Source organism: Chrysemys picta, chromosome 10 (genome assembly GCF_011386835.1).
Source record: "Chrysemys picta bellii isolate R12L10 chromosome 10, ASM1138683v2, whole genome shotgun sequence".
NCBI lineage: Eukaryota > Metazoa > Chordata > Testudines > Emydidae > Chrysemys > Chrysemys picta.
The window spans coordinates 66164785-66178683 of NC_088800.1; the positions used below are offsets into that span (position 1 = coordinate 66164785).

The following is a 13899-nucleotide window of genomic DNA, read 5'->3' on the forward strand; positions in this document are numbered from 1 at the left end:
ATTAAAAACCTGAATTTAATTTATAAGGAGGGGGTCACACTTAGAGGCTTGCTGTGTGAAAGAGGTCACCAATACAAAATGTTTGAGAACCACTGCAATAGTAGAAATGTTACAGCTGCACTTGCACTGATATTGCCTGTAGATATGTACTACACTATGGAAGGGGTTTGTCTGGTAAATCCAGAAGAATGCTTCCATTGATCTAGCGGCATCTTTGCAGGGGCTTACGTTTGCTTACCTACATTGCAGAGGGTGTGAATTTTTTCACAGGGCTGCATGACCTAGTTAGGTTGACTTTGTATGATAGAGCAGCCCTTAGACACTTATTCTGCTCTCTCTCTGCTCCTACTGCTCTTAGAATCACAGAAATTAAGAGATGGGAAAAAATGCTACTCTCAGCTGGTTGGGGTACCAGTGTAGGACTATTCCCTACACTAAAGCTTTGTTTTAAATGTAAAGTTTAAAATTTCTGCTGCAAAGGCTTAACTTTGCTCATGGTTGAGTTGTGTCGTTTTTGGGTCAGCCCCTTCATTGGGTCAAACTTCCATACACTTAGGGCACTCACCAGGGGCGGCTCTATGTATTCTGCAGCACCAAGCACGGCAGTCAGGCAGCCTCTTCGGCGGCACACTTAAGGCTAAATGGAGGCGGGAGGGAAGGGACACGGGGAGGGCGCCATGGGCTGAGGGAATCCTTGGGGTGCAACTATCAATAGCGATGCCGCAGGAAAAGGGCTGGGGGTACCGCTGTGTGGGCTGCGGCTCCCCGAGGAGCCGTGGGAAGGACAGCCGCCTAGCTCGCGCTGTGGAACTTGGAGCGCGGCTGCGCGCGAGAAGCCACGAAGCACAAACCGCCCAAACCGCCACGCCGGATTGGCGCCCCGCGGGACAATATGGCAGCTATCCTCGCCCGCCTCCCGCGTCGGGCCGCTCACGTGAGCGCTCACGTGTCCGGCGGGGGAGGAGGGTTGTTTCCGGAAGTGCTCGGTGCGGGCAGAGCCGGGTTTAGGACGCTGCGGAGCAGGGCTCCGGCCGGGCTGGTGCGGGCTGCGGGGATGGAGATCATCAGGAGCAGTGAGTGACGGCGGGGCGCGCGCCGGGTGGGGGCCGGTTTCCCAGGGCCTGGCCTCACCGCTCTTCTCCTGGGCCGCTCTCGGGGCCCCGAGAGTGTCCTCGGGGCCGTGACCGGCCCGTTCCCGTAGCAGCCGGGGCTCCGCTGTGCTCGGGAGCTGCACGTGCCCCTGCGAGGAGGCTTCTGGTGCCGAGGAGGGGGGGAGTCCCCGCGAGAGGGCGCCAGGCAGGGCAGGCTCGGCTCAGCCGCCCCAGAGTGAGGGGACGGGGAGCAGTAGGTGGGCTGCCTGCCGCTGCCTCACAGGGGCCGGGGCTCCACGCGCGGGCCCTGCCGCGGTACCTGGCTGAGCTGTGACCTCCGGCCCGCTGTCTGCACCCCAAAGCCCGGCCCTTGTGCTGCTGCCTGTGGCCCTGCGCTGACGCGGTCCCTGGCCTGTGTGCTCTCGGGGAAGCCGCGGAACGTGAGCCGAGTCGTTGGGCGCCCTGTATTTTTGGCTCTCTCCTCTGCAGGCCCGGGGTTGTCCGTTTATCTCTAAAATGACGGTTCTCCTTGCAACGGTTCGCTGAGTCTCTTAAAAAGGCTGCGAGACCGAGGGTGGCTCTCAGGGCCCTGCTGTCTAGCTCCCGTGCGGTGGGAGGCGGGATGGAGGTTCCCGAGATGATAACAGCCCTGTTCTCAGGGATGTTTTTAATAATTTCTTTATAGATTTTAAGGATCACCTAAATAAAGTGTATGAAGCCATCGAGGAAGCAGACTTTTTGGCTATTGATGGCGAATTTTCAGGTACAGTTAAGATTATTTTGTGAACGTCATAGATTTGGAATTAGGGGTGCTGGGGTGGTGCCATACCCCCTGACCTGAAGTGGTTTCCTTATATACGGGATTTACAGTTTAGTTCAAGGGCTCTCGGCATCCCTGCTATAAAAATTGTTTCAGCACCCCTTGTGAAGGGGGAGTATTAGCAAATGGGCTAACAGAGATCTGCTGTATGAATCTGCAGCTACTTTGCTTATGGACTTCCCTTTGCTGTTAGATGTAGTAACTGTCTTTAGAATTTTCTGTTGTTCTAAGATGCCTGAATAGGAAACTGAAATACTTAAAACAAAAGCGAGGTCAATGTTAAATTTAACACTGTACATATGGGTTATGTATTGCATAAGAGATGCCAACAGTCACTTGACAATATTTTTCACACTCCTGTTGGTTTGTCACTTCGTTGACTCTGGTTCTGGCTCCAGTAATGTGGCTTGAGACCCATCAACATCTGGTCATTGGTACCACATTCCATTCTATCAGGATTATTTATCTAACTGGTGAATGCCACAAGTGAGGCTTTCATAGTTTTTCCTAGAACATGGCTTCGCTGCTAGCATGTTATTTTCTCTGAACTCACCAGATTGTTTATGTAGAATGACATAGATTAATTGGCTTTTGTTTAAAGAGGGATGTTCACCTGTAATGGAAGACGTTTATTTTCAGTTGAGTGGTAACTTATACACATATAATGTAATATTCTGTTAGTGACATAGTGGCAGACTTCTTAATAATTGTCATTTGTTGCTGCTCCTCACCCAGTGTCTTTAAATAGCTTTATTTTTATAAAAAGAACAGGAGTACTTGTGGCACCTTAGAGAGGTGCCACAAGTACTCCTGTTCTTTTTGCGGATACAGACTAACACGGTTGCTAATCTGAAACCTTTATTTTTATGTAATATTTCCTATATTTTTTTAGGAATCAGTGATGGGCCATCTGTTAGCACATTAACCAATGGCTTTGACACACCAGAAGAAAGGTATCAAAAACTTAAAAAGGTAAAACTTAAGAGTTAAAATGAAACTATTTAAGTATTTTGCCATCCTTGGTAGGAGGTGCAATGTATCTGAGACTTGAACAAACTGTTAGATTTGTTAGTAGTATATCAGTATGTCATAATAGGCATTATTCTGAGACAAATTAAGACTTTTGCTCCATTCTAAATAGTACTCATAGATTAAAAACTTGAATTCCAGCAGGAAAAATAGGCTAAATGTTTTTTAACTTTGCCTGTAGTCTAATATTTGGCTACTTATGGGATGTTGGCAGGGAAACAGTGGAGACAAGTAGGATTTTAAATTTACATTAGGTTAAAATAGTCACCCTTACTTCTGTGCTGCTGCTGGCATGGTGCTGCCTTCAGATCTGGGCGCCCAGCCAGCAGTCACTGCTCTCCACTCTGCCTTCAGAGCTGTGTGGTGGTATATGTACTTGTGTGTATGTTTGTGTAAATTACTACAGACACAAAGAAGGGGGACCCAATCAAATAAGCTTGAGAACCTTGTGCTAGACAAATAGTGGAAGGTGGGAATCTGATATCTGGCCTTGTACACAAGGGGAAGGGGGCAGGGGGAAGGGAGGAGGAAACCACACACCACCAAACAAGAACCCTTTGGGCAGCTGCCAGATGAAATGGGGGAAAAGAGAGGATTGCAACTTGGTGTTAGGGCTTGTTTAGATGAACAGTTAAGATGCAGCAATCTGGGGTGTAAATCTACAGTGCTCTAGCATGTCCCACAATTATTGTCCATATGTACTTACTGCTGCACAATAACACAAAGTGCACTAGGGAATTTTTAGTGTGCAGCAGCAGCAGCAAGGTCCACACAGACTGTCACTGCGTGGCATGCTGAAGCGCTGTAGATTTATACCCCCATTTGCCGTGCACTAACCTACCATATAGACATGCCTTTAGAAATGGTGTTGTGGCAACAGCTTACACTTAACAACTTTGACTATTGAAGCTGTAATAGGTATCCTTTTTTTCAAAATACTATTATCTTCTACTGGAAGTGCTTAAATTACTTCTCAGATCTTGGGGTTAGGTTGACTGTCAGTCATGAGAAGGAATATGCCAAAAGCTTTCAGTACTATTTAAAACTAAGATTATATCTCAGAAAGGGAAGGAAGCCTTTTCTTGTAAAATACTTGCTAAGCTTATGATCATGCATATTTGCAATTAGCTATAAAAGCTACTACATTTGTCCCTTTAAAGAGTCTGTTGGCCCCAACACTAGATTTTTAAAGCAAGAATTTACCAAACTTAAATCATATATCTGTATATTTTATCTGCTATTGTTAGAGGTTACAGTTAGGATTATTAGAATTCAAGATATTAGAAGAATAGTTCTATTTTGCATTTTGTTTACTTTGTGGATTTTTTAGCTTTTTGTGTACAGTTCCACTGTCTCCGCCAGAGTAGTCTATCAGGCTCACGTCATGTGGGTTGTGTGAATAACAATGGAGAAGAGAAACAACTTTTGGAAAGATAGCTGTAACATTAGAAAAGCTGTCAGGAGGTACTTGAGGCATGTACATCTTCAGAAACTACTTACTTGAAAAAAGCAACAGAGGGTCCTGTGGCACCTTTGAGACTAACAGAAGTATTGGGAGCATAAGCTTTCGTGGGTAAGAACCTCACTTCTTCTTGCATCTGAAGAAGTGAGGTTCTTACCCACGAAAGCTTATGCTCCCAATACTTCTGTTAGTCTCAAAGGTGCCACAGGACCCTCTGTTGCTTTTTACAGATTCAGACTAACACGGCTACCCCTCTGATATTTACTTGAAGTTGAACAGATCAAGTTGGTGGTGTCCCTTTTAATATAAATGAAAAGAACTTGTTTCTAAAAAGCTGGGTTTAGTTCATACCTTTGCAATAATGGAAGCTGAAACAATATTGCCCTACTGCAGGAGAAACAAAGTGAAAATTTAGTCTATTCATTGTCCAAGCTGAATGAAGTGCAGAAAAAAAATGCAGAAATGAAGAAAAGGTAAAAATGAAATGCTAAACTTCAGAAGAAAAATAGAATGTTATTGGTAAGAATAATTTTCTTTTTAAACATGAGTCTTACGTAGCTAAAGATCCTTTTTAAACTAAGGTATTATGCCAAGGCATTTTCACTCGAGGTAAAGCTAGTAGTGCCAATATGTATCGATGAGGTACAGATATCTGAGGTTCAGACAAATAACTTTTTCCCAGAGTGCCTCTCAGTTGCATTTCAAAATGTATTGTAACCATTATTCTCACTTGTTTTTCCTTTTCAGCATTCCATGGATTTCTTGCTTTTTCAGTTTGGCCTTTGTAGTTTTAAATATGACCACACAGAAGCTAAGTATGTTGTTTCCTTGACTTATTCCTAACTTTTTTTATACTAGGTAATATTGATAAGCTCTATTTTGATTTGTAACTCTTACCTTTCACAGATACATAATGAAATCATTCAACTTCTATATTTTTCCAAAACCCTTCAATAGAAGTTCACCAGATGTCAAGTTTGTCTGTCAGGTTAGTGGAAAAACAGGTTTATATGTATTGCTACTGAAAAACTTTTCAAAATGATTTTTGGGAAAATTCTGTAGTGGTGTCAATTTTGGTTCGTCCCCCAAGCATTTTTGCCTATGTATAATTCATTCTTCATGGATTTTTTTTTCCCCTCAGTGCATAGAGAAGGAAGCAAGTTTCAGTATAAAAAAAAAAAAAAAAGTCTTAGTGGGACCATATTCTATAAATGAAGAAAACTAGGTTGAAAAATGAAGTAAAGGTCATGCCACTTTTTAAACTCCTGCTGTTTAATACAGGTCTTCGTTTTTTTTCTGGTGACTGAGGTGACTGTCTGAAGCTGACTATCAGATTTATGACATTATAAAGTATTTTCTTATCCAGCTTTTTTCTTGTTTTCTCTTCCTATCCATTCTTATTCTCTCCCTCTCTCTCTCTCATTGCTCCCCAAAGCTGTTGTGAGAATTTTTGGACTCATGAGATTTTGCCACATCAGTGCTTTCACTTGATTCCCATTCCCCCTCCACCTCTGGTCCCTCCCTCCCAACTCTTTCTCTCCTATGTCTTTATTTTTCTCCAGTCTCTCATCCATATATCTTTAAAATATAATCAGTATTCCAAAGATTGAGATTCATAGCCAGTGCTAAGCAGTAAAGGAAAGCCAGCAGACATCATCAATGTATAGTCTCATGTTTTGTCCACCTGACTCTTTTCTAACAGTTGTTGAACATTTGTGCCAGACCAAAGAGTGGTACAAGTCATGTGTAGCTTGGTAGAGCCCAGAATGCACTTCTCTTTTTATTACAGAAAGTTGCATATGTATTTTAAAAAAATCTATATAGTAATAGATACATATGTAGAAAGCTTTACACTCCTTTCCACCATTATTACCATTATATTGTGCTTTGCCTGTGGTAGAAACTACTGTCTTGCTTGTTTCCATGTTGCCCTGGATATCATGAATCTCATTGCCAAAATGGCTCCTGTAGATGCATTTGTAAGGTTTTCGTTTGAAAGAGTACACTTTTAAACAATCCTGAGCTTCACTTGGCTCTCTGGGCAAACTAAAATCATGACTCTATAGCTTCTAACTAAAATCAAAATGGTACATAGCTTCAAAGTGGCTTTTTTTATTATAATTTTAACAGTGTACTACATATTAATTGGTGTTATGGTGGGTTTGATGTTAAGGTTTTGGGATGTATTGTTATCCATAGTGCGCAAGCCATAGATTATCTGTTACGCGCAAGTAAGTGACAAAATACTGATGGAAAGATTTAATTATAAATGACTTGTTCTACTTCATTAAACTTCATCTTTTAATAAACTATTTCATTGCACAGACTAACTTTCTTGAGTTCACTAACCTAATACTTTGACAAAGAAAAAAGTTAGTATAGGTTTTTTTAAAACAAATATGTTTGAGGAAAATATCTGGGTTGTTTTTTAATTGACCTTTGAAATTTCAGTGGTGTAGAATCAGTCACAAAGCTGGTTTTTTGTTGTTGTTGTTCTCTTTTTCAGAGTTCAAGTATAGACTTTTTAGCAAACCAAGGATTTGATTTTAATAAAGTTTTTCGCAATGGTAAGCTTTCTTTATTTTATAACCTGTTTTTATAGACTATCTTTCTTTTCCTCCGTTTCCTGTTTAAAACCAAAGGCAAAACATGTACATTTTTGACCTTTTGGTAAAGTTGCTAAGGTCATAGCTTATTTGGTGTTTTAATAATGCAAATGAAGTTCTATACAATGTTTGTGGGGGGGAGGAGGGAAAGTGACTATGTCCATCTACATTTTCTTAGAAACAGGTGAATGCCTACTTGTCTAAGCATAGTTTAGTGATGATAGTTTTACAGTGTGACAAGCTAGAAAATGCCATTGTTCCAGCAGTAAAACCTATAGGAAAGTTCTTTTGGAAAGATTACAACTTTGGTTTGTGTACCCACTAAAAAACAAAGGACTAGATAATTGTGATACTTAATATGACAGTGCCAGAGTCATTTGACTTGTTCCTCAATTTAGGAACCTATATATTGCCGCACTTCTGCTCAACACTTCCCTATTTCAGCAGGTTTCGTAAGGTAATTAATACCTGCAGGGCTCTGATGTTTTGCAAATCTTTTCTGTGAGATACATGGCAACTACTTCAAAGCTCCTTGACATCCATAACAATCTGTGGCCTTGAGTTAAACTATATCCATATGGGTAGATCCCTATTCCTTATTTATTTGCTTTGTGGTAGCACTCAGAAGCCCCAGTCATGTATCAACAATTTGAAGGCCCATCAAATTCGGTGAGGTTCTGTGCAGAAATAGGGGTCTGCCTGTGAGGATCAGATTGCAGGAGCAGGGCCTAAAGTGCTTGTGACTCATTTAGACTTGAAGGTGCCAGCTGCTTTGGCTGTCTCAAAAGAAATCCATTGCAACTAGAGATAAGGAAAGGGAAGCTTAGAAGAAATATTTGAGGGATACAGATTTTTTTTTTTCTTTTCAGTTTTTAGGGTGTAACATGACCAGGGTAGTGACTAAGCCTCTCTGAGCTGTGCAATATTTGCTTGCTTTTAATGATAAAGTCTGTACAATGTTTTTCTTAGGAATTCCATATTTAAATCAGGAAGAGGAAAGACAATTACGGGAGCAGTATGATGAAAAACGTTCTCAGGCAAATGGTGCAGGGACCCTATCGTACATTTCCCCTAATGCCACAAAGTGTCCTGTGACGATTCCTGAGGATCAGAAAAAATTCATTGAGAGAGTGGTGTAAGTGGAAATATAAAAATGAAATCATGTCATCCTAATGTGTGCGCACTGTTCTTTATGTGGTAGTCCTCCATTCTGAAGTTGCCTAAAAACTTGAAGTTTCCAGTGTTCTGATTCTAAATTTGTCAGTCTTAACAAAATGTTCTTTTGAATGAGAGGGTTTAAGTCTGGGAAACTTCTGTTCCTTTTAATCAGACTTTTTTGCTGCTTATCTGCAACTTTCAGTAATCTGTCTTCAGCTACATCAAGGGTACTCAAGTTGTTAGTTACATTTTTGACTCTTGACGGTAGTGTCAGTTTTCCAAAATCTCTGCTAAAGTTTAATCCAATTCTTAGTTTTTGATCTTGAATGGAAAATAATGGCCATGTATGTTCTGGCCCTCAAATATGAAGGCATTTAAGTCTACCCTTGGTTTCTGTTTTAGATTTCTTAATCACTCAAGATTTCATATTTATCACTATACTAATGTCTCTAAAAATGAAAAAAAAAAAATATACACACACACACACATATGTAAAAAATAATAAATGTCTTAAATATTCCATTAATCCTTCTTATAAAAGATTTGCCTTGCCTTTTGGCATATATCACTAAATGTTTTTGTGACAATAGTATTGTATTAGTAAAAGCAAAAAATAACCTGTTTAATCTATTTCCTCCAGGGAGCAAATTGAAGATTTGATACAGAATGAAGAAAACAAGAGTTTGCAGTTGGAGCCATGCACAGGGTCAGTTTCTAAAAATAAACACTTTTTCTCTGGTAAACAGAGAACTCTGAACTGTCTTCTATATAAGAAATTAGGTTTTACCTACTAGCCAGCTATATCAGGGAGGTGGAAGCCTCTTTCTGCAGATAGTGTCAACAAATTTATCCCTTCTTTTTGGCAAGTCATTCTCATCAGAAAGGCAGATATATGTACAATAAGACGTAAATCAATTTCTCCTTGGAAAATTAAACTAGTGTTTAGCCCTTTAAATGCCCTTTAAAATACTATGTGATAACACCATGAGCTGTTTTATGTTCACTGCATGAATTTTTAACATAAATTTGTCTTTGACTTTGAAATATTTATATACGAGAACCATTAATAACATTACTCTTTTTTGCTTTTAAAGATTTCAGAGGAAACTAATTTATCAGACCTTGAGCTGGAAGTAAGTTACTAGTGTTAACCTCTTACCTTACCTACTGTATATCTGTGCTGTTTTTAACATGAAAAAATCTGGATAAAAAGCTGATCTATGCTAAATCTCATATCCATTATATTTAGATTGTTTCTCTTCTTAAGCAGTCTTGTAATAGGGCTAAACTGAACTAATGCTTACAAGCGTGGAGTTCTTAGGGGTTCATTATAATCCTTTTTTTTAAATTGAGTATATTTCTATTTTACCACTTATAATTATTAAAATACATTGTACTGTTCAATTTACAACTAACAGATTAGAGTGATTATGTAATAACATGTGACTCTTAACGTACAGTGTGCAGTTATTGCAAACAACTGTAGAGCAGGAATGTATTCCTGCATAGATAGTGGGATTAATTTGAACGATAAATAGTTCTATAGGGTGTTATATTTACGGGTGATATTGTGGGAGATTGTTTCAAGTTGGCAGTAGTTCTTAAAATCCTGTTTTTAGAGGCTGTTCTTAGCTAAAATTGATTTGTGCTGATTCTCATCTTTAGAAGTAAATTGTATTTTAAAAGTAGATAAAAAAGCTATTGAAGAAGCCATTTGAGCAATGGAGATGAGATGAGGTCTTTAAGCTGTTTAACAAATATATTTTCACAATGTTTTCCTTACCATTTTTGTTGAACATGAGTAAGTTACTCTAAAATACTTGTTTGGATATCTGCACATTGAAATAATGGGATTTTGCATTTTTTTATCATTGTGGCAGATTTTTTTAACAGCTTTGCCTACACTCCACAGCGAGCCCTCATTGTGCAGTGTGAATTTGAAGTTCTTGTGGCACCTTAGAGACTAACATATTTATTTGGGCATAAGCTTTTGATGAAGTAGGTTTTAGCCTACGAAAGCTTATGCCCAAATAAATCTGTTATTCTCTAAGGTGCCACAAGTACTCCTCATTCTTTTTGCTGATACAGACTAACACGGCTACCACTCTGAAACATGTGGAATTTGCGTGTATGTGCATTCCTGAATGGGTAACTTTAGTAACTGCTTTTTTGAATAAGTTTCTTTCTGAAAAAATGCACAAGCAGTACCTTAACCCAACATCAGATTACACAGATTGATTTAATTGCACTGAAGTCAAGAAGTTGAGTTAGAGTTCTCTCAGCAACAGTTCAGCTATCTGCATAGTATATTAAGAAACTAACACTAATTGTTGAAATTCTTGAGATACACAAGAAGGCCAAATTATTGAATACCTTGGTACTTTGAATTTGCCAACTTCATTTTGGTTAAAAGCTGCCTTAATAGTTTTTGGATTTAATATTAAGCCTGTCTGTAACCTTACTACAAGTTGTGTAGCTATGAAAATTAGCCTAGTTGAAGATGGAGCTGCAGTATACTAATTGCCAAATTAGTCATAAACTATAGTTTACCTTTCACTGTTTGCTGTAGGTATCCAAAAGGTATCCATGTTGAAACTCTGGAGACAGAGAAGGTAATTAATTGACTAACAACATACTGTCTTAGATGCTTGTTCTGTGTAAGGGAAATCTCAGTCCTAATGAAATTTCATGCTACTTGACCTCTAAATTTGCCTGCTGAAGCATTGTTATGCAAACTTTTAAACTTTCATTAAACTATGATAAAATACTTTTGAATAACCTTAGTGGCTTGACTTTAAAATCCATGAGGTATAAATACAAATATATGACATATATTTATATTAAAAGTGTATGAGTGAAAACTATAATGGCTATCTAACATTCAGTACATTGAGAGTATGAAGTTTTGGTCAGCTGAGTGGTTTGATAACAGAACAATAATTGCAGCAGATATTCAGCATTAACTTTTTCCCAAAGAGCTAGATAAACAATATGAACCCCAAATCACCTGAAAATACTGGATTAAAAAACCCCCCTGAAACATAGGGAAACTTAGTATGATAAATGTTTTCATTCCAACCAAAAAGCATATTTCCCTTAGGATTCATTATGTGAGTAGGTTCAACTCAGATAGCCTTGTTAAAATTATAAGCCCCTAGGAAAAAATTAGCTTATAAAAGAAATACTGTAATATTAATAGGTAAACTGTTGCAGCTAAACTCTGAGTATAACCGATGCAATTTAGCTTTGTTTGCAGTAGAAATTTAGATAGCAAATTGTGATTGGTTCATGTATTAGCGTTGGGATTCTTCTTTTAGTTTCTCACTTTTTTTGTCAAGCTATTCCTGGAATAATTTACTTATGCCATTACTGCTTTCAGAAGGAAAGATACATTGTCATTAGCAAGGTAGATGAAGAAGAGCGCAAAAGAAGAGAACAGCAGAAACAAGCAAAAGAACAGGTAAAATTTTTAGTATCCTTGTTTGTTCTTTCTTAAGGTAAAGAAAACACTGTTCATTTTAATTGAAATGTTGGAATTGGGGAAGAGACCTGACTGACTTGACTTCCACATACTTATGACACTGAAATTTCCCCACCTCTCAACTCCAGTGTCCTGCCTCTTGCATTGGTGATATCTGATCCTTCAGAGGAAGGAAAAATCAGGGATATGCTTGACTAAGTAAGCAGTGCTGTGCATGATGGAAGTGGAGGGGGATAATATTTGTACCTGCTCACTGTGACTCTCTGCTGATGTCCTGGAGCATATTACCTTTATCTTAGCAAGCATAGCTAGAAGATATTTATCATTACTCGTCTCTTAAAAACTTGCTACAGTATTTGAAAACCTTTAGTAGTAGCTAACTGCATTCTGAAAAGTGTTTCCTTGTACTATTTTCAAACTAAAGTGACACCGTGGAGCTAGCAAGGGATGTTAAGAGTAACAAGAAGGATTTCTACAGGTATGTTCGCAACAAGAAGAAGGTCAAGGAAAGTGTGGGCCCCTTATTGAATGGGAGAGGCAATCTAGTGACAGAGGATGTACTAAATGCTTTTTTTTGCCTCTGTCTTCACGAACAAGGTCAGCTCCCAGACTACTGCACTGGGCAGACCAGTATGGGGAGGAGGTGACCAGCTCTCTGTGGAGAAAGAAGTCGTTCAGGACTATTTAGAAAAGCTGGACAAGCACAAGTCCATGGGGCTGGATGCACTGCATCCGAGGGTGCTAAAGGAGTTGGCGGATGTGATTACAGAGCCATTGGCCATTATCTTTGGAAATTCATGGTGATTGGGAGAGGTCTCGGATGACTGGAACAAGGCTAATGTAGTGCCCATCTTTTAAAAAGGGAAGGAGGAGGATCCGGGGAACTACAAGCCAGTCAGCCTCACCTCAGTCCCTGGAAAAATCATGGAGCAGGTCCCCAAGGAATCAATTTTGAAGCACTTAGAGGAGAGGAAAGTCAGCATGGATTCACCAAGGGCAAGTCATGCCTGACTAACCTAATTGCCTTCTATCATGAGATAACTGGCTCTGTGGATGAGGGAAAAGCAGTGGATGTGTTATTCCTTGACTTTAGCAAAGCTTTTGATATGGTCTTCCACAGTATTCTTGCCAGCAAGTTAAAGTAGTATGGCCTGGATGAATGGACTGTAAGGTGGATAGAAAGCTAGCTAGATCATCGGGCTCAACAGGTAGCGATCAATGGGTCCATGTCTAGTTGGCAACCGGTATCAAGCGGTATGCCCCAAAGGTTGGTCCTAGGGCCGGTTTTGTTCAATATCTTCATTAATGATCTGGAGGATGGTGTGGATTGCATCCTCAGCAGGTTTGCAGATGACCCTAAACTGGGAGGAGTGGTAGATATGCTGAAGGGTAGGGATAGGATACAGAGGGACCTAGACAAATTAAGATGATTGGGCCAAAAGAAATCTGATGAGGTTCAACAAGAAGTGCAGAGCCCTGCACTTAAGAAGGAAGAATCCCATGCACTGCTACAGACTAGGGACCAAATGGCTAGGTAGTAGTTCTGCAGAAAAGGACCTAGGGGTTACAGTGGACAAGAAGCTGGATATGAGTCAACAGTGTGCCCTTGTTGCCAAGAAGGCTAACGGCATTTTGGACTCTATAAGTAGGAACGTTGCCAGCAGATTGAGGGATGTGATCATTCCCCTCTATTCGGCATTGGTGAGGCCTCATCTGGTGTATTGTGTCCAGTTTTGGGCCCCACACTACAAGAAGGATGTGGAAAAATTGGAAAGAGTCCTGCGTAGGGCAACAAAAATGATTAGGGGGCTGGAGCACATGACTTATGAGGAGAGGCTGAGGGAACTGGGATTGTTTAGTCTGCGGAAGAGAAGAATGAGGGGGGATTTGATAGCTGCTTTCAACTACCTGAAAGGGGGTTCCAAAGAGGATGGATCTAGACTGTTCTCAGTGGTGGCAGATGATAGGACAAGGAGTAATGGTCTCGAGTTGCAGTGGGGGAGGTTTAGGTTGGATATTGTGAAAAAGTTTTTCCTTAAGAGGGTGGTGAAGCACTGGAATGGGTTACCTAGGGAGGCAGTGGAATCTCCTTCCTTAGAGGTTTTTAAGGTCAGGCTTGACATAGCCCTGGCTGAGATGATTTAGTTGGGGATTGGTCCTGCTTTGAGCAGGGGGTTGGACTAGATTACCTCCAGAGGTCCCTTCCAACCCTGATATTCTATAATTCTTATTTTCTTACTTTGACTTGGTGT

At 40.2% G+C, this 13899-nt stretch overlaps 1 protein-coding gene across 13 annotated transcripts in view; it reads left to right on the forward strand.

Moving 5' to 3' along the window:
• Window positions 1-578: 578 nt before the first annotated feature.
• PARN (poly(A)-specific ribonuclease) overlaps window positions 579-13899 on the forward strand; it is a 154810-nt gene continuing 141489 nt past the window's right edge. For 9 of the 13 annotated variants that reach the window (XR_010590833.1, XR_010590834.1, XR_010590832.1 and 6 more), the window contains exons 1-11: window positions 870-1073; window positions 1777-1854; window positions 2804-2883; window positions 5150-5217; window positions 5309-5390; window positions 6909-6969; window positions 7978-8143; window positions 8807-8872; window positions 9261-9299; window positions 10736-10778; window positions 11546-11626. Coding sequence is in view for 8 of the 13 variants with exons in the window: in XM_065558861.1 (XP_065414933.1) it covers window positions 893-1073; window positions 1777-1854; window positions 2804-2883; window positions 5150-5217; window positions 5309-5390; window positions 6909-6969; window positions 7978-8143; window positions 8807-8872; window positions 9261-9299; window positions 10736-10778; window positions 11546-11626 (945 nt within the window). In the remaining 5 variants the exon portion in view is untranslated. Of the gene's footprint in view, window positions 1532-1776; window positions 1855-2803; window positions 2884-5149; window positions 5218-5308; window positions 5391-6908; window positions 6970-7977; window positions 8144-8806; window positions 8873-9260; window positions 9300-10735; window positions 10779-11545; window positions 11627-13899 lie in introns of all 13 variants that reach the window. The other 4 variants (XM_065558855.1, XM_065558854.1, XM_065558859.1 and 1 more) reach the window with 3 other exon arrangements.